General features: G+C 39.4%; 1 protein-coding gene across 1 annotated transcript in view; it reads left to right on the top strand.

Annotated features, from left to right (window-relative positions):
* TXNRD1 (thioredoxin reductase 1) overlaps positions 1 to 19399 on the top strand; it is a 38214-nt gene that overhangs the window by 81 nt on the left and 18734 nt on the right. Inside the window, exons 2-7 of the mRNA XM_051784379.1 lie at positions 10604 to 10710; positions 12832 to 12954; positions 16703 to 16775; positions 16890 to 17009; positions 17774 to 17916; positions 18045 to 18160. Coding sequence (XP_051640339.1) covers positions 12862 to 12954; positions 16703 to 16775; positions 16890 to 17009; positions 17774 to 17916; positions 18045 to 18160 — 545 coding nt within the window. The 5' untranslated portion in view covers positions 10604 to 10710; positions 12832 to 12861. The remainder of the gene's footprint in view (positions 1 to 10603; positions 10711 to 12831; positions 12955 to 16702; positions 16776 to 16889; positions 17010 to 17773; positions 17917 to 18044; positions 18161 to 19399) is intronic.

Raw genomic sequence — 19399 nt, 5'->3', positions numbered from 1 at the left:
GAGGGCTCCGGGCGCGGCGGGACGGGGGGGCGGGCGGGCGGAGAAACTGGCTCCAGCTTCCCGGAGAAACACCCGGGAGGGTTCCCTCTTTTGCTGCTCCCTCCTTCTGCTGCAGAACAACTTTGCTGTGCCTTCAGCAGGAGTGACCGCGGTCCGACCGCCGGTGCTGGTTACCTGTGCCCGACCACAGCCTGGCTGTCTCTTGACTGGCTTTATTGAGGCCAGCGGGGCTGGGCAGGCTGTGCCATTGTCCCGCTCACGGAGCTCGGGGGGATGCAGGGAGCAGGACCCGGCCCTGGGAAGATGCAGGGAGCAGGACCCTGGCCCTGGGGAGTGCGGGCAACAGTGCTGGGTGAGGGTCTCTAGCACACACCGTGACCTGAAGGGAGCCTGTGCTGGGGACCTGGAGTTAGACGGGAGCTAATGACCCTCTGGTCCATGGAGATGTTTTCTGCCTACCAGGATTGAGGCGTGTTCGCACAACAGCATTGGGGAAATTTGTGTTTCAGCTGTCTGATTTGTCCCTCTTGTGAGTCAGAATTTCAGCCTGAGATCCTCCTTGGACATAGCATTTACTATGGGTCTATAAAAATCTGATGAAAGAAGAAAAATAATGGGCTTGATGTAATGAATGCCTGAAAATGAACCGATGCTTACATCTGGCACAGAACAGCAGTTCTGCTTAAATGAAAAAGCACTCTTAGGATGCAGTACTTCATTGAGCATCTACTACTGAAGGAGTTTTTTCAGCTCCACCACATCCTTGGGAAAGGGGACTGTTTTTAAAGATGTGTAATGATTTGAGAACATTGACACTAAAACACCTCAGGAGTTTTAAGATATTATATAATATTTTAAGTCTTATTATGCATATGGAAATTGTCAGATACTTGGCAAACAAAGAATAAAGATGCCTGTGCAGAAGAATTTGCGTAAGGCACAGCAGGAGCTGACAAATACAAAGATGGGGTTTATAGCAGCTAAAACTCTGGAGATAGGCTTATTGTTATGGCTCTATATTGCTTAGTATCTTTCAATTATACCAACACAAAATCCTCCAGTCTGAGTCAAAAGCCTGGCAGTGGAAACACTGGATGTTCCTTGATCCTAAGAAGAAGGACTAGGAAAAAAAAAGGAAACTCTCAAACCACTGTCAGGAAAGTCCGGTTGCCCTTGTACTTTCAGAACAGTGCAGTGACCTGATACCAGTTAGGGTTAACCCCCAGCAGTTCCCTTACCTAATGCTACCACTACCATGTTATGATTTAGAAATACCCAGTTTAGTTTTAAATCAGATACTGAAAGCTATGCAGGTGTGGTAGCACAGAGTCTGGGACAGAGTAAACTGCTGTGGAGTTATACCCAAACCTGGTTCCTCTAGCCAGCAATATATCTGCTGACACAAACTCAGAAATGAAGCCTGCATCTTAACAAGCTTTTTCAGCCTTGTGAAGCTGACTCATTTAGGGTAAATGACTTAAAAGAACATATTGTTTGGGCTTTGGCTTATATGCTCTGCTGTATCTTTGTTTTTTTCTATTTAAGACTTTCTGCTGCCTGTTCTACAACTCTGGCAGCATCTTAAAGTAATTCTCCAGGAAGGTTGGTTTAAAATGTGACATTGAGGTTTATATTTCAGCATGAAGGCAGCTTTGCTTCTGGGATAGTTGCACACAAGTAGATTATTATCTGAAACCCAACATCCATTTCCCAAAGGAACACGTCAAAGTTTTTAATGTCCACCAAGGACAAGAGATGAGGGAAGTTGTGGGTGCTGTTGAAGAGGTTAAATAGAAGATTAAAACAAAAAAAAAATTACAGAAATGTGAATAATTTACTTTAAAACGGAAACATAATTCAAATAAGCTAATTACTCATTGTTTAACTGACTCTAAAACACAAGCAATCTAAAATTAACCCCTTTCTATAGTTAGTCATAGCAGGTAGTAGGGTGTTTTAATATCTCCATACATTCCTTGGACAAAGTATATCTAAACTTATGTGTGTTGTAGGAGGATGAAATTGGGACATTGGTAGCTGTAAGAATTTCTTAATGGCTCTCTGGATTTTTTCCCACCCTTCCATCATTTTTTCAATGGCAATAATAAATTTAGTTATTAATTCACTGTAAGATCTAAAGATGTTTAAAAAATAAACAGTGGGAAATTGGCAGTGAGCAAATCTGGCAAGAAAAATGGTGACTAGCACAGGAAAAAGTAAAAATGTTAAGATAAAGTGCTTATATATGGTTTGCATAAGGTAGCTATTAAATACATTCTCTTGTCCTTAGCTTGTGCTTTCAAAAAGGTTATTCTCAATCTTCAAATACCATTCAGTTTACTTCACCAATTGAGTTTTACACGTGCAGTGTTTATGGCATTCTGTGGTTATAAAGGTATGAAAATTGGAAATAACTCAGAAGAGAGTGCTTTTCCTGATTTTTTTTGTTGTCTCCACATCTTTTTAGCTTTCTGTATTATAAACAGGCATTTTACTGCAGAAAGAATTAAGGACAAAATTCAGAGCTATACAATTAGGGTCTAAACTTACACACCTCAGAATTAAGGTAGCCTGAATTGCAGCTTTTGCTTTATAAAATATATTGTTTGTTTCTGTTGGATTGTACCTTGGCATAGCCTCAAGTGCTGCTTTTTTTCTCCCAGACCCTCATGCTAGTTGAATTTTGTGAGCAGCTGTGTTTCAGTTCAGTTTGACTTTGACATAAGTTGAAGTTGCTCAGCTTCTTTTAGGACTGGGCACTCAGGACACAGCACACGCTCGCTGGTGGGCCTGGAAAGTTACAGTAGACGTGGAATGAAATTTGGGCTGGATTCTGCAAAGGGATTTAATAAAGTACTGTTAAATTAATTGTTCCTCATTGCTAGTGCTAATCTGAGAGCCCCTGAATGCAGCATAACTGTGAGATGGAATAACAGGGGATCCACTTTGGTGGTCCTAGTTCTGTGCTGGAGTACAAACACCAACAGTGATTAAGTGGCATTAACATTTACATGTGGTGAGTGTCTGAGTAATGAGGCCCCAAATATTTTTACTTTTGCAGTATTTCCTGGAAATGCCTTGACCATATAATTTACATGTGAGCTGCTCAGGTAACAATAACAGATGTGTCATAGAACTCTTTATGGAGAAGAGTAGAGTAGATTCAAATGCTTAATGTGGCTTAATGCCCAGGTACTTCCTCTGCCCTTGTTAATAGTTATGCCATCCCCTTGATTTCCACTGTGAACGGAAACAGTGCTTGGCCCTCAACAATGTATGGTACTTGTCTTCTTTTTTCCAGTCCTTTTTTATGGTTTCTCTATTTTCAAAACTCTACCGCTTGTTCCTGTCTGAAAGTTGTTCCTTCATTAAGTTCATCTTGGACACCCTTTGGTAGGGTGTCTTGTTATTGTTTGGATTGTGCCTGTAGAAAACAAATCAAATACCAGATAGAATCATGCACATTATGCCAAATTGGTAACTCATTATCCTTTTTCTTTGTCACTGCTATCTTCTGAGAATGTTCTATCTTCGATGTCTTGCCTGTTTTTGATACCTGCCTGTTGCAATGCAACTGCCTTCCAGTTTGTGGTATCTTGACTCATTTTTTTCAAGTACTTGGTTATTTTTTCCTCATTCCTACTTTTCAGTACCTTCCATTTTGAATGTGGTGTCACACTGTAGGTCTTCATCACAGAACTCAATTATATTTGATGGCCTCTCTTTTTCCTTATCTTCGGTTTGGTTTTACCCTCTGTTTTTCTTCCAAAAAGCTCACAGTTGTTGCTTTTCTTAGCATATTGCCTTTTCTATCTGTACCCTTTGTGCCTTGTATTATTGAGTATGTAGTTGGACTCATTTATGGTAAACCCTGTCGAGTTGTGTGACCTCCTGTAATTTTTTGGCTCTTACAACCCTATCTGACCCAGCACTTTCATTTGCATAAAAGATATATAAATGCAAAGGGAGGAAGTAAGTAAAGCATGCAAATACTTTTATTTCCATAGAAAATAATGGTAGGTTAGTCTAGTCATAGCTTTTCTTAAGAATCTGCTAATGAACTGGTTTTGCATAGTGAACCGAGATAGCGTCTCATTTAATCTTCTGTTCTAGTGAAGTTGCCTGTTTTGCTTGTCGAGTCAGCTGCTCGGGGAAGAAAGTGCTGTTTGACATGGTCACCTCACCTGTGCCCTGGCCTTGCATCCCCAGTAGAGTGAGAAGGAAACTCTCCACTTCCTTATCTCCTCCGCTGTATGCACAGCCTGACACAAAGCAAGCACGTCTCTGTAATTCTGGCTTACGAGTGTAACGTGTTTGTTGTTTTACACCCATCTTTCACAACCGTTTCCAGCCAGAGCTTTGTTAGAGCCTGTGTGCATCAGATTGGTTATGTCATATCACTTAGTTGGCAAGAGAGTTTGCAGGGCAGTGACCTGTTAGACTGTGCTGCTTCACTCACCTCCCAGAAATGCTGTGTCATTGCTTGCTGGGCTGCTACGAGAAGGATTAAATTGTTCTGCCCAAGACCTTTTGTTTTTCAGAGACAAGAAACTTTGATTACTCTGAATTGCAATAAGTGGGGTTTCTTTCCCCCACCTATTAAAAACGAAAAAAAATCACAGTTTTTTGAGCCAAATATCTAAGTACTTTCCATGGTATAGTATAGTACCTCCTTAAACTACATGCCCTTTCTGGGACATCCCCTACAAATAACTTTTTTTCCTTTAACAATGTTCACTTTTAATACTGGCTCTTTTGACAATTAACCTGATTTTGTGTGAGCTGTTTTCCACCATATTTTTTATGTTCTCCATGACTCAAATGCAAGCTTGATTACAAAGAGGTGTGTGGGATTGAATTAAATGGCTTCAGTTGTGGTTGAGACAATAAAGGCATGGCTGGGGGCAGTAGGGATAATGAATGGCACCAGCACCTGGGAGATCCTGTTCCAGCCCTGCTGAGTATTGTTTTACCTCTCTGTGCCTCAGGTACCACTCTTGAATAAGTGTGGCTGGTGATGCTTCCTCCTCCTGTCAGAGAGTTATTTATTTACTGACCAGGAAAAAAAAAAGGGGTAGCATGAGAGTATTAATCACAGCTTGTGGGAGCCACAGGTTTGTGTTGGCCACACATTGGAATTTCAAGAAGAAAAGTCAGGAAGTTCAGCTTTTTCAGGTCATCTCAAATAAAGAGTGAGCCAGTATGGATGGCACTGTGAGCATGATACACCCACAGGTAGTCATACCAGAAATCAGCTTCCTTTGCTTTGATTTGGATTAGACAAAGCTTTATACTACTATGGGTAAATCCAAAAGCAACAGTGACTTTTGAAGGGAATAGACAAAAATCCATATTAAAATTACCAGTATTATAAGATTATATTTTCCATAATGATTGCATATAAATCATTAAATGAGATGTTGTAGCTTTTAGCACAGTTCCAGGGGCAGAGAAGCTTTATCTTAAGTTTTTCAAAGCCTAGTTAATTTAGTTCACAATGAAATAAAGTGGAAGTGGTCAAAAATACATAATTAATTTAGGATTGCTTTTCTTTTACTGAGGAAGACATAATCTGAAATTTACCATTTTTAAATTTATATAGCTTGTTCTGTTAGAGCTAACAGAGTTTGTATTGGAGATGTTCTAGAAATATGTGAGGCCAGCATGTGATGTTATGCTCACAGAAAACATCCCTGTTCGTGCTAATTAGAGCAACCTGGCTAATTCCTGTATGGTTTGCTGTAAACAATTACATAAGAAATGAGGAATGGCTGAAGGCTCAAGGGCAAGTACCCACTGTCTGATACTGCTCAGGACTTTGGTGTCAGAGAGCACTACTGAGAAAGTCTGTGAGAAAGCCCAGGTCTTGTTGGAGTGGGGTTTAAAGTTCCAAACTTATTATAGCAGAAACATGTCTTCCAGGGCTTTTCATAAAAAAACAAAGAGTACAACTGAACTGTTGAAATCAGTGAAGTAAAGTACTTTTTCATATCACATGGATACTTAAAAAAGCAAAAGAAAAAAAAATGCCTGGAAGTAGGAATTACTTCTGCTAGGAACTAGGAACTGAAACCAGCTCCAGAAGCCCTTTTGCAGACTATCAGGATGTGACAGGTATGAACTTGAGTGGCTGGTTGTTAGAGGCTGAGAAGTAGGTATTTTAGTGTTGAGTTTCTTGCCTTGGGTTAACAGCTCTTCACATTCTTCTGAGCTTTCAAAGGTGGTGGATTACAGCCTTCAAAACACAGTGCTGACCTATCTTGAGTGAAAAGCAGATTGGATGATGTTGCTGAGTCAGTCCCCAGATGTTCATAAGAAAATTGAGCTGAAAAGGGTGAATTTTGTCATTTAAGGGCTTTGTTTGAGTGGGAACTTTTCTGTTGCATATAGAGAGCTTTGAATCAGGCCCTCAGATAGATGTCACTTGAAAGTTAGTATTCTGTTTTATCTGGCATTCGTCATTCCTCTATCAGTATTTCTTCTTTGGCTTGTCTTGGTTTTGTAATTCCTGCCCTGCTCTGTAGAGATTAGATTAACAGTTCTCAGTAGATTTTTATTGTCCTTTGAGAAAACAGTGCTATTAAGCTTTCTGCCATTTTCTGCTTTTTTTCATATGTTAACTGCATTTATTTTGCTGAGAATGATGAGGGGTTTTTTTCTCCTCTACCTTAGAGAACTGAACACTTAGGTTACCAAGCTCCCAAAAGAAAGTTTGTATCTACATGTTTTGCTACTTTATGGAAATTATTTTAAAGGCCTTTTATACTCAAATAGTTGTGGTGAAGAAAGAATTTATGTTTTGAGGAAAGATTTTATGTTTTGAAGAAAGAGATGGGTGTTTTGGAGTAATACTGTGTACTACAGTCAGGATTCTGCTAACAGAAATCTGTGACAAAGTAGACTCCCTGCATCAAGTAGATGGAAAGTTCAGTTATTCCACATTATGCTTTGATCATGATCCCGTTCAACCTATCTGTTATTTAAATGGGAGAAGTTTTAAGCCTTTAGATATGAAAAGCATATTAACAAGAATGCAATTAAAATTAAAGGACTTTGCAGCAACACACTGAATAAATATAAGCAAAAACAGTTCAAAGAACTTCTGATTTCTTAGGAAAATGCACTTTACTCTTTTGCTTGTCAGTCTCAAAGCTTGCTAGGTTTCAGATTTGAGAATGTCGTAATTTAAGCCCAACTGGCAGCTCAGCCCCACACAGCTGCTCACTCCCTCCTCCCTGGTGGGATGGGAGAGAGAATTGGAAGTGTGAATGTGAGAAAGCTCGTGTATGAGATAAAGGCAGTTTAATAGGTAAAGCAAAAGGCGTGCATGCCAGCAAAGCCCTAGGCTTCAATTCTTTCTCAGTTTTGTCAGATCAGCTGATTGCAAGGCATCCTGTCAGTGTGGATTTGTGATCTGATCCAGGCTAGAGGTGTGTATTTTAAAGGCTTGGGTTTTTTCCCCTTGTCATCTGAATGATGTAATGGCTCTGTTCCCACCAATACCAAATGTTTGAGGTTACACAAAGGAGGAGGTAGTGACCTGTGTTGACAGTGCAGAGATGAGCAAACCTAGAAGAGGGAAAACCTGAAAATTTCTCAACCTAAAAGGTTCACTTGGACATAAGATAAATGTTCATCGTTGTATGAAATGACCTGTACTTCTCAGATGCCTGAAGAAAGGGCTGTAAAGCGAGTTACATGCTTATTTGGAAACATTACAAATTTAAAGTCATCTTCTGAACTACTGGAGTAGGGGCAGCTATTTTTAAAATTATAGTTTGTCAAAAATGTGAAGTTTATTCTTTTTGATAATGTTCTTCTGTGTGATACAGAAAATCTAGGTAAATAAGTGAAGACTTTTGCCTTGAAGTGCCACTTCCAAATCTTCACAGTGAGTAGTTGAAGCATGAGTGCTTTCCATGAGTCTCCACATCCTACCTCAGCAGCCCATGGGATCCCTGGTTGTACACTTCTGCAGAATAAGGTGGTTCTTATCCTGCAGCAGTTCTGCTTATGAGATTACACAACCAACAGTCAAAAGTTCAGAGGCCTCAGTACCAGGAAGGACTTTGGTTTGTGTGGAAGCTCACTCCCAATAAGGAAGGACACAGATTAAAAATACCATAGTTGCTTCACTGCGTTTTTTCCCCCTCTGCTGGAGAAGTGAGGCTTAAAAGGTTGGGGTTTTTTCTGGTTCAACAAGCCACTGAGCAAAACTGGCAGTTTTGCTGCTACCAGCAAGGGAAATGTTTCTTCGTCCCTGCCAATCTGTACGGATATGCCTTCTGCCTGGCACCAGCTGTGGTGCTTATGGGATCCTTCCCTGGGCTGGCTGAGCTTGTTGGACTGGTGGGAAACTGTCCACAACTTTTCTTCTCGTGGGTTAATTTTCTCCTGGGTTAGTGAGTTGATTTAGCTCACGCAAAGGTCTGATGTCTGCCAGGGCTGGTGCCAAGTATGCATGCAGACAGCAAGAAGGAAAAAACAGTGTGGTGGAAGAGAATAGACTTGTCCCATTTGATAGTATTGATTTGTGAGATCAATTCACACATGAAGAAGCACTTGGAGGCTCATAAGGTAGGTAGCACTCAACAGCCACCATCTAGATTGGGACTAACAAAAAACAAAGATGGTGGTAGCACTGGGCAAGAGCCTCACTGGATCTTCCTTTAGTTGCTGTGAGTTGCTACAAACTTGCTGAAGTAACACTGATACTCATCAGGCAGAGTCATCCTCATCCTCACCACTACATCTCTGAGATGTTACCCAGAGCAGATCTGTGATTCAGTTTCCCCTTATCAGTCTCACTCTGCAAAAGGTGTCCACTGATTCATTTTTTGAAAGTATTGATTCACAAGGACCATAGGTTATTGTAACTGCTGTTAAAGGATGGAATTTTATGGGGAGCAAGCAGGTGACGCACAAAGAACTTTCTGCTTTGTCATCCTGCCTGTGGCAGGTTGCCCAAACCAGCAAGGGAGAGGCCTCCAGCAGCAGAGGCAGCCAACATACAGAGTCTTTCAAGTCTCTGCCAGGGGTTATGGTTGCCTTTGGGTTTTGGGGCTATTGCTAAAGCTTTGCACCTCTGGCACAGATCTACCTGAAAATAATTAGAGATGTTTATATAAATGCCTGTGTTGTCTAATGACTAGATTTTTATCTCACTGAAGATACGGTTTTAGGTGAACATTCCTGAGGTTGTTCAAACTTGTTGTAAGAATAAAGTATTCCTTCAGTTGCTTCAGATATACCCTGAATTGTAATTTGATAATATATTGAAGCAAAATATTATCCCTTGTGAAGTTTGTGAAGTTATTCTTTGTGAAGGCTGTTTAAAACCTGTGTTCTTGCTTTTGTCTTTTTACATTTGTATGTTCCCCAACTAGAAAAGGAAAAGTATTATCCATCACTAATATTACTATTAACTATTACATAACAATTCTGATCCTTAAATCCCTTTACCACCATCAGCAAAGTAACGTTCCCAATACCTTTGTGAGATAAAGGAATTCTATCACCAAGTTTCAGAGAAAAAATCAGAGATGACAAGGTTATAAACCAATTTTCAATGACTGCCTTTTTTCGTTTGTGTCTCTGTGTGTGAATGCTTTTCAGGTTTGTGGGCTCAGTGCCCAAGGAATGTATACATAGCATTCAGTATGGCTGTTTTTCAAAGTGTGGGCACGTGTCAGGGTTTGCTAATTAATGCTGGTTGTGCAGTGTAAAGTATGTGATTAAGTACAAACAAGTGTGTACTGACCCATTTATTGGAAATTAAGCTTAACATAACTCAGTTCTGTGCAGGAAGGTAGAGCTAATAATGAATTCCAATCAAGTATTAGATTTTCCCTTGTTGTCTTTTTTGATGCCACATCAAATAAAGTTTCACCATGTGTAAATATGTTATTTTTTTCCTTTTCACTAATATGCTTAAACTTTAAATTGGAGATATATATATATATATATTTAAAATCAGTTATGACCAGTGGGCAAGCTGATCTTTTTCAGACTTTGGAATATGTTTATTTAGAGGATTTCATAGTCTGAGTGGTACCATGTGTCAGAAATTACTGGGGAGTGGGGGGAAGAAATTGCATGGAAAAAACCAATTATATCAATACTTCAAACTGAAAGAAGTTTCCAGACAACTAATTGCAGGAGAAAGATAAGAACCTGTAATTCAGTTTAAAATAGTAAATTCTTTAAAAAAAAAAAAAAAAGCACATCAGAATAAGAATGTCACTTTCTGGGCAAGAAAGCTGAAAATCATAATTTTCCTTTAAGACTGAAGTTTCAGGCTTAACCACAGCAAACATGATTTCCTTGCTTTGTTACAAGCATATTGTTAGATTGGCAAAAAGTACTGAAATCTCAGCCAACTCTCATATGGGATTTTATTCAGGAGAAAAATATAGCAAGTCATCCTAACGTTGCAAATGACTCATCGGATGCCTTAGGAAACGCTGCCCTGGGACAGGCATGCCGCTGATGAGGAAGCAATGAGGCTGCCAGGCCACTCCCCCAGACAATTTCCCCGGAGGAGCACAACCTTCATAAAGGACGTCTCTCCAGACAATACGTTATTTTACTCTTTATTTCACAGAGGGAGCCCCAAAGCTGCGAGAAGGGCAGCGCGAAGTAGCAGCAGAAACTTCACGGCCAGTTCTTGTACAGGAGAAGCCGATAGCAGATCATGAGAAAACTTTAAAGGTAGGGGGAAATACATTTTAATGTCTATAATTTAGTTTTGCCATTGAAAAATAATCAGCATGTAGGCTGTCTTGTAAAAATTGCAGTTCATGGAAGAAGAATGGAGGAGATCCGTTCCCAGGATGGATCATGGTCATGAACAGGTTCCCCTGGTAAATGGGACATAGAGCTTGTCAAGATCCTGGCTGCTTTGGAGCGAGGTTCTAGGAGGTGGCTTCAGAGGAGGTTGTAATCTACTTTGTCTGATCTCAACTTTTAGTATGTTTTCATACAGAATTATTGTGAAGAAGTAATGAAAGATGAACCAAACAGGAGGGAATAAAAGCTGAAGGTTCTTAATCCATGTGAAAACATAAAGCATTTTTCAAAAGTAGCATTATATAAGTAGTGATCTAATAAAATTTCATGAGTAGTTTTTGTGGTTTCTTTGCATGCATCATAAAGATACCGTTCTTGGTAGCTGGGTTTGATGACTGTGTAGGAGTTAATCTATCCTTAGGCTTCACACCATTCCGTTACCACTAAGGAAACAAGAAGTTGTGCTTTGGTAAAGAATGGCACCCTTTCTCTAGTTTTACATCCTTAAATAGAAATAAAGTGAAGCTGCATATCATAATACAATATATGCCCCTTTTCCACAGTTACTCTGATTGCAGTAGGAAGTTTGAGCCTGGCTAATGGCTGTGTTAGAAAAATAGTAATAAGGGAACCGAGTGGAAAGTAGATTTAGTGTTAGGGGTGAATGTTGGGATTGCAGAGAGGAGGAAAAAGAATGAGGTGGTTTTGGTTGCCTTCACAGCAGCCACAGGTGGTTTCTAGGTTTTGTTTCTACTGTTAACAGGCTTATACTATTAAAATCTAACTTTCTACAGGCAGATGCACAGTCTGAATTTCTGCTGACATTGCTGTGTAATTTTTCTGAGGGATAGGGGACTTTTGTCAGTGATATCTCTGCTGGCAGCCATCAGTAGAGTACACATAGTTATAGAGAGGGACTAATGAAACCTCAGAGAAAGGTGACAGTAGAATGGTTTGAGTACAAAGGGCTGCTTAATGCAAAATGAAATTAAAATGAAAAGAAAAGGGAAACTTCTTTGGGCTTTTTTCTTTCCTTTGATTCGCCACTACTATTCCAGTAGTACTGAATCAAGTCCTATTAGTCAGGCACATGGAAACACTTGAATAAAAGTGAGCAGATTCATAAAGTGACAAAGCATGAGTTTCTTAATTTTTGGTCTTTAAAGTTTTTCCATGACTTTTGTTGATACTGATTTACATCAGCTGAGTCAATCCCGATCTTGTCCTGGATTTGAGAGTCATTTGAGGATTTTTCTCAGCAACTCCAAAGGCATGAAAGTTTGAAGCCCTGATAATCTGCAGCTTCATGAATTGAGTACAAAGGCTCATTTTAGAAAGAGAGTGCTATGATCTTTGTGGCATACAGCTGTCAAAATGCATTTTAGGATTTATGGATTGTTTTTCTGTGGTAGTAGTTGTGATAAAAAAAAAAAAATCTCTTGTGAAACCATAGTGGCCATACTTGATCCTTTTGATGCTGAAGTTAAAGCACTAAACTGGAGCAATAATAAACACATACATGTTACAAAAATGTAGTTTTCAGAAATTTTTTTCTTAATTCAGTTCTGTTCATTCTGTTGGCAAGGCTGGGAATTACTGTGAATTGTTGCAATGTTGTATAGGGTTGTTGTATTTTCCTACTAATATATGCAAGAGGAGGGGAAAAACACTAATTAGGAAAGTCCAGGGCAGATGAAAAGAATAAAATAAATTAATGGAAAGCTTATGTCAGCAGTTATGTATCTCATCCTGGAGTGCAGTATGAGGAGGCACTGTGGTTGTATTTTCATGGAAAACTAAGCTCTGCAAGGAAACTCTGGGCTCCAACAAACAAGAAAATTCATAGTTCAGTATTTAACAGGTACTGAGCTATTCAAGGATGGATTAAGAACTTGAAATTAAAAAAAGCTAATTACAAGCAGCGCTCAGAGAATTCAGATGCAATTATGTTCTCTTATCACAATATTTGCTGCTGAAAATACTAATTTTCGAATGCTGCAGTAATGTTTCAATATTCCCTAATACTTTTTTTCCTCTGTTCAGACACATAAGGAAGATAACCCTCAGAAAGCGATGGAAGTGAACGGGCTCGCGCCGGTGCCAGATTCCTATGACTATGATCTCATTGTCATTGGTGGAGGCTCAGGTGGTCTGGCAGCTGCCAAGGTATGAGAGGGAAAATACAGATTCTTATTTTCCTTGTAAGTGGGTGGGTGACATCCTCAGCATCTTGGATTTGGGTATCTTTAAGACACTGTAGGGGCATAACATTTCTGCCTCATCAGTGATATTTGTTTTGAGGTTAGTGCCAGATATACAATGTTCTTTTCTTTTTGTTCTGAAGAAGAAAAACATAAAAATCTCATGGTACACTCCCTAGTAGAATGAAACTTGGTTCCCCCTAATGGGAGATAATGCTGCTGGAAAACAGCAGGTAGATACCTTAATCGTGTTTTTTAGTAGTTGAATTAAAACCTAACTCATAAATGAAAAGGTTTTTAAAATTATTTAAAATTAACATCAGGAGGCATCTAGTTTTATATAAAAGTACTACCTCTTCAGAAATAGTTGTGTATCTTGTTTTAAGTCTTGAAAATGGGAGAGATTTTGTGGTTTGTGAGCTTATATAGTTGCATAAATGGAGATTTTGCCTAGACTTAGGCAGAGTTAGGGTCTTGCCCTTGTGGTGGTGGGTTGACCCAATACAGCTCTTCATTTCTAGGGTGTGGTGTTTCCTGCCTGTAGCCAGATAAATTATGGGGTTTGTTGAGGATATTGCTTTTAGAGGCATATCTACAATTAATTAAAAGAATCCACAGGGGTACAAAATATACCAGCTCTTAGAATTGTCATTATCCCAAATATTTGAAACTTACTGAAATTTAATGTAGACCAGTAGCTCTCCTTCACATCAGTAGTCAGGCACATTTGGATTCCTCTGGCTTTGGTAAGATTAACTATTTATAAATGAATTGAGAATTCCTAGAAATAAAAGTGTTTTGTTGCGCAAGACCTGGAGCTGGATTATTCCTCTAAACAGAAGGGGTCTCTTTTGTTCTCAGAAAGTGGAGAGGTCATTTAAGAGTGAAAGAAAATAAGGAGAAAATATTTCAGCATGACATTGGATTCACACTGAACCTTGGTCCCTTTGAAGTACTTCTGTTATAATGGAATTGTGCAGGGCTGAGTTGTGGATTGTACATCCATAACTTATTTTGGTAATTTACTGCTTTCCTATCAATAGAGGCACTATTGTCATGGCACAGGATTGAAAGTAAGATCTACAAAAATTCTGAGAATCACAAAGAGAAGCAAACACTGCTTTTCAGAGGATGAGGATGAACAGAAGAGAGTAACAAGAGTAAAATGGAACTTACAGTAATGCAAAACCAGTTTTCAGTAATAAAAAACCATCTGTTGAAGTTTCCATAAGGAGACTGGCTGCTTTGTTGTATACATGTGCTATGTTGTGAAGCTGCAGCGGTGATGTTTGTTGCATCATTTTTCAGTTGCGTGACAGAAAACATGGCAGCTGGGAAGACAAATAGCCTTATTCCTTCAAGTCAGTGTATATTGATTCTTAGTGTTTTCAAATGATTGTAGAGTAGAGCAGAAGATGGTAGATCAATGAAGTCATCAGTAGTTATCAGTAGTAAAGTGTATTTCTTATCAGTTTCATGAAGTTGAAAAAAAACCTTTAAAAATTTAAAAAAAAGCTTTTTTAAAAAAAGCTTTTAAAAAAAAACCAAAACAAAACAGAAAAAATCCCCAGCTACACAGCTCTTAAACCAAGTTCCAGATATCTACAATCACGTTTGCAGTAGTTTAACTAGATTGGCTAAATGTGTGCCTTTCACTACCTACACATGCAGTTTTGTGTGCACAGCTTCCTCTCTATGTTGTGCTCAGAACTTGTTAATTTGGAGGCACGTCTCCACAGTGAGTGCAAACGCTGCCAGGTTGACTTTGTGCAACCCAACTGCAGATTCAGACCAAGGTGCCAGGCCCCTACTGTCAGTTCACACAGAACACCTCCAGCCATAAGCAGCCTTGCTGTGTTTGTGGGGCACTGCACTGAGCCCAGCAGGGTTTGGAAGCCTACAGGGCAGGTTTTGTGGCTGTGCACATCACTTTGCAGAAGTGGTTATATCTGTTTGTGATCTCTGCTGAAGTAGCAGTGGAATGCTCTGCTGTATTACACGAGCATACAGCTGAGTGTGAGCTTGGGAATCCATGCCTTCTACTTAGTTAACACTAGTAAAGCTGTTGTGAGTGGTGTTTAAGAGTTGTCATTGTAGAGAAGCTTTAATGACACATCTCAGTCCCTAAGCACCTTCCTGAGGAACCTTCTCAGAGGTACTGCTAATGGATAGAAATTAGCTTCTTGGCCAACCTAGATCTTTATTGGAAGTGGAAATCCATTACCTCAGTATTTTCCAAAGGTGTCTACAGACTGCGTTGTTTGAATTATCATTTGCATTTTGCATGAAGTAAGATACATTTAAAATTGAAATTCTTATTGTCAACTATTTGGTTTAACAAGTATTACTGGTAACATAAGGCTGAAGACTGTCCAGCTCCTCCCAAATAAAGCCCAAGGCCTTTGAGTAATACCCTGTGCCTATAGTTGTTACAAGTCTAAGAACTCATCATGTGATGCTGCACAGTTGTGGTTACTCCAAGTAGCAAAGTTATGTTGCTACATCTCATGGGGGGAGTCTTTCATTGTTATTTCTCAGCTACACAGGGCTTACTTATGTGTTTCTCCGTGGTAGCAGTTTTTGCTGTGGATTTTTGCCTTTTTCTTAAAAAGCATGAAGGAAGCAATGGAATCAGTATAGAAATTTCAGTTCTCAGTGTCATTTACAGTCATTGATTATAGATTTGCTAATGAAACCTCTAAGGGGAAATACAGAATTGTAGAAACATTAAGTTTGGAAAAGACCTCCAAGATCATCAAGTCCAACCTTTGTCTGAGTACCACCATACCCACAAACCAAATCACCAAGCACCATGTCTGCTCATTTTTTGAACACTTCCAGGGATTATGACTCCACTACTTCCCTGGGCAGCCTGTTGAATGCTTAACCACTCTTTCAGTGAAGAAATGCTTCCTAATATCCAACCTGAACCTCCCTTGGTGCAACTTGAGGTCGTTTCCCCTTGTCCTGTCACTAGTTGCCTGGAAGAAGAGGCTGACCCCCACCTCACCACAACCTCCTTTGAGGTAGTTGTAGGGAGCAATAAGGTTCCCCCTGAACCTCCTTTTTTCCAGACTAAACAGCCCCAGCTCCTCAGTCATTCCTCATTGGGCTTATCTTTGTTCATCCTGACAGTGAAGTCAGCTTGCTGCAGGTCACATCACCTGAAAGAACAAGAGCTGAGCCTGACAACTACAGATTGTGCTCAAAATCTAGTGTTCCCTTCTCCTAAAAGAAAAGAATTTGAATTAAGCACAGTTTTCATGCTTGGCCGTGTGACTGCTTATGTCATTGTGTGATGTGGTTTCAAACAAATGTTGGAGAAACCATCTTTGAAGGGAAAACTGGATTAATTAGGAATTTGTTAAGTATGTTAAAAGTAAATGGACATGTTGGGAAATAGTCTGAACAAACTGACAGGATTGAAAAGAGAAGAGGAGGGTGGATTCCCAGAATCTTCTGTGTATCAACTGGTACCATGTGGTAGTGTAGCAGGATGAATGCCTTTCTTTTTTTTCCCTTTCATCTTCTTTTTCCTGCTGAATGCACAGATGAATTCAGAAGGTTAATGATTGTCTGTCTGTTCCCTTGCAAGTCATTCATTGTAACTTAATTAAAAGTCACAAAGCTTTTCAGCAATGCATGATGTTATCATATACTCCAAATTTAACCTCTAATATTTAGATATGGGTCTTATTTAATTTGTTTTGCAGGAGGCTGCCAAATATGAAAAGAAAGTGATGGTACTGGACTTTGTCAAGCCCACACCTCAGGGAAGCTCATGGGGTAAATTTCCTTTCATTGCAAACCTGTTATAAAGGAGCTTTATTCAGACTCTGACTCTCATCTTTCAGATCTGCCACACTGATGTGAAAACCATATTCTGTTCCTTTCTCTCAGGTCTTGGAGGAACATGTGTAAATGTGGGCTGTATACCTAAAAAATTGATGCACCAGGCTGCTTTACTTGGACAAGCCTTGCAAGATTCACGCAAATTTGGATGGCAGTTTACAGAAGAAGGTAAAGAAGGACACTTTATTTATTTTTGTCATTTGCACCAAAAATCCTGAGGTTGTTCTCACAATCAAGTGCTTGTTGCACTAAAGCGTGTCTGCTTTTAACAATGTGGAGCAACTTCAGAGAGATTACACATAAACTTCAGTGCTTTTCAAGTCTAAAGCCATGGAGCTTTTTGTCTTCCAGCTTCTCATCTCTTTATTAATAGCTTCTGATCATGTTAGTAATTGATAAGATTGTTGTGTGAATAAAAGCAGTAAGGTTCTGCTTCATTTCTGAAAGTACCACAAAGTCTAAGGGTATACCCCAGAATATCCCTGTTAGAAACTTCATATAGTTGCAAGCAAAGATTTCCTTAAGTCTCTGTCAGTACTATGTAAGAAGATGAATTTTGCTTTGTATTTGCTCCAATGTGCATGGTTATAGGACTGTGATTTATTTAGGATATAATGCTGTAGTGGGGAACATCTCTCAGAGATGCAAAGTCCTCATTTGTCACCTTCTCAAAGCATCTGCCAATATAATACTCTCGATAATGCAGTAAGTCTGAATTTTCTGTGTTTTAAGCCATATCAGTTCCACTGTGACCCCTCACATTGTCTATGCTGATGTAATTATTTGGATTTCAGTAGAGTTACCCTGGAATAAAAAAGGAATAAATTAAAGGTGACAGGGTCATAAAAGAAATCTGACTGAGAATACAAGTTTACTATGGAAAAAGAAAATCTCAAACTGAAAGATGAACTTTCCTCTTTTGTTTCTGACAGTCAAACACAACTGGATGACTATGACAGAATCTGTTCAGAATTACATTGGTTCACTGAACTGGGGCTATCGGGTTGCACTGAGAGACAACAAAGTCACATATGAGAATGCATATGGAGAATTTGTCGGGCCACACACAATTAAGGTACTCCCTAGCCTTGTTTGCTGTGTCTTCCTACAGTACGTTCTGAATAGAGATGCTTTTCAAACAGACTAATTTTTCCCATGGCAGGACTGTGAAACACTCACTTTGGATTAATACTTTGTCTGTAGGCAACAAACAAAAGAGGAGTTGAGAAGCTGTACACGGCTGAAAGATTTCTCATTGCTACTGGTGAACGACCACGCTACCTGGGTATACCTGGAGACAAGGAATACTGCATTAGCAGGTAAAAACAGGGAGGAATATGAAGTCATTCCTTGTGTGTAAGAAGCATGAACAGTGCTGCTTGGTTTTCTTCCCTATGTAAATTTTTGTTAGGGGAAAGTAGGGGTAGGAGAATATCTATAGACAGACTTTAAGGTGCCAAAAACATCGGTGTCTAGTAGACACCACAGAACTGGAGTGGCTGGCTAGGATGGTTCTGTTCCTGACTAGTAACAGCAGTAACCGAGAATGTCTGAAGCCATGTGTGTGTTAGTCATAAAATGAATTCGTTGTCTCTACCCCAGTTACCAGTGCACTCACTTCCCCTCTATTCCTCATGGTCTTTCAGTTCTGAAACTGAAGAGCAGAGTTTGCTTGGAAGAAACCTCTGTGCTCAGCTACCAAGAAAGCAGGAGTGGCATAGGAGCTGATGTTATGAAGTTGTTAGAAATTTATTGGTCTTCATTCATTTTTTTTCCAGCTACTCAGTGAAGTTAATTCAAATTTTGGGAAAACTGGTTTCAAATGGCTCGTTAATTGATAAGGCCAAGCAATTCTAGCATCATTTTGACCAAAAACATGTGATGTGCAGATGAAATGTGTTTTCCTATCAGAGTAACTTTGAAGTTATCTAATGTAGAAACAGAGGTTCGAATTACAGGCTGGCAAACCTATGGCAATGAAATAAATAACTGACATAATCCCTGTGTAACCAAAACACCATGTGGTATGTTTCCTTCTAATAAGTGGTAATGAAATTAAAGATAATAGATAATATAACCTGTAAAGTGGTGCTTTAAAGTAACATTATGGTGGAAGAGTCAGGAATTCCAGACTTAAAGACTATCAGATTGAGACTATAATTCCGTATAATCTTCACTGAGTTCCTTGGGGGATAGGAACAGCCTTTAATTACACAATGACATTTTATTCCACCACTCTGATGAAGAGACACTTATTTTAGATTTAAATCTTTGGAGAATTGTGTTTCCAAAATCTAAGTCTCTGTTGAGCAACTGAGGTGCCTCCATGAGTTCTGGCTTCCTTGAGAAGCCCTGATTTTATAGTCTGGGTCCAAAGTGTGGTAGAACTGATGTAGCTTGATGAAGCAGTTGAAAGAAATGGAAAGCAGGTAAATAAACATGTTTTCCTTAATTTCATACTTCTGTCTCTGCTTTTTTGCTGTGGTTTGCATTAATGTGGTTTTTTGTCTGTGTGTATTTGACACTGCATATAATGCTTTAGCAAAAGGAATAAGTCT

The sequence above is a fragment of the Manacus candei genome, unplaced genomic scaffold, assembly GCF_025592945.1.
Source record: "Manacus candei isolate 608988 ecotype Guabito, Panama unplaced genomic scaffold, ASM2559294v1 h1tg000018l, whole genome shotgun sequence".
NCBI classification, from domain to species: domain Eukaryota; kingdom Metazoa; phylum Chordata; class Aves; order Passeriformes; family Pipridae; genus Manacus; species Manacus candei.
The sequence above is the reverse complement of the archived record's forward strand: the minus strand, read 5'-3'. Positions and strand labels throughout refer to the sequence as shown.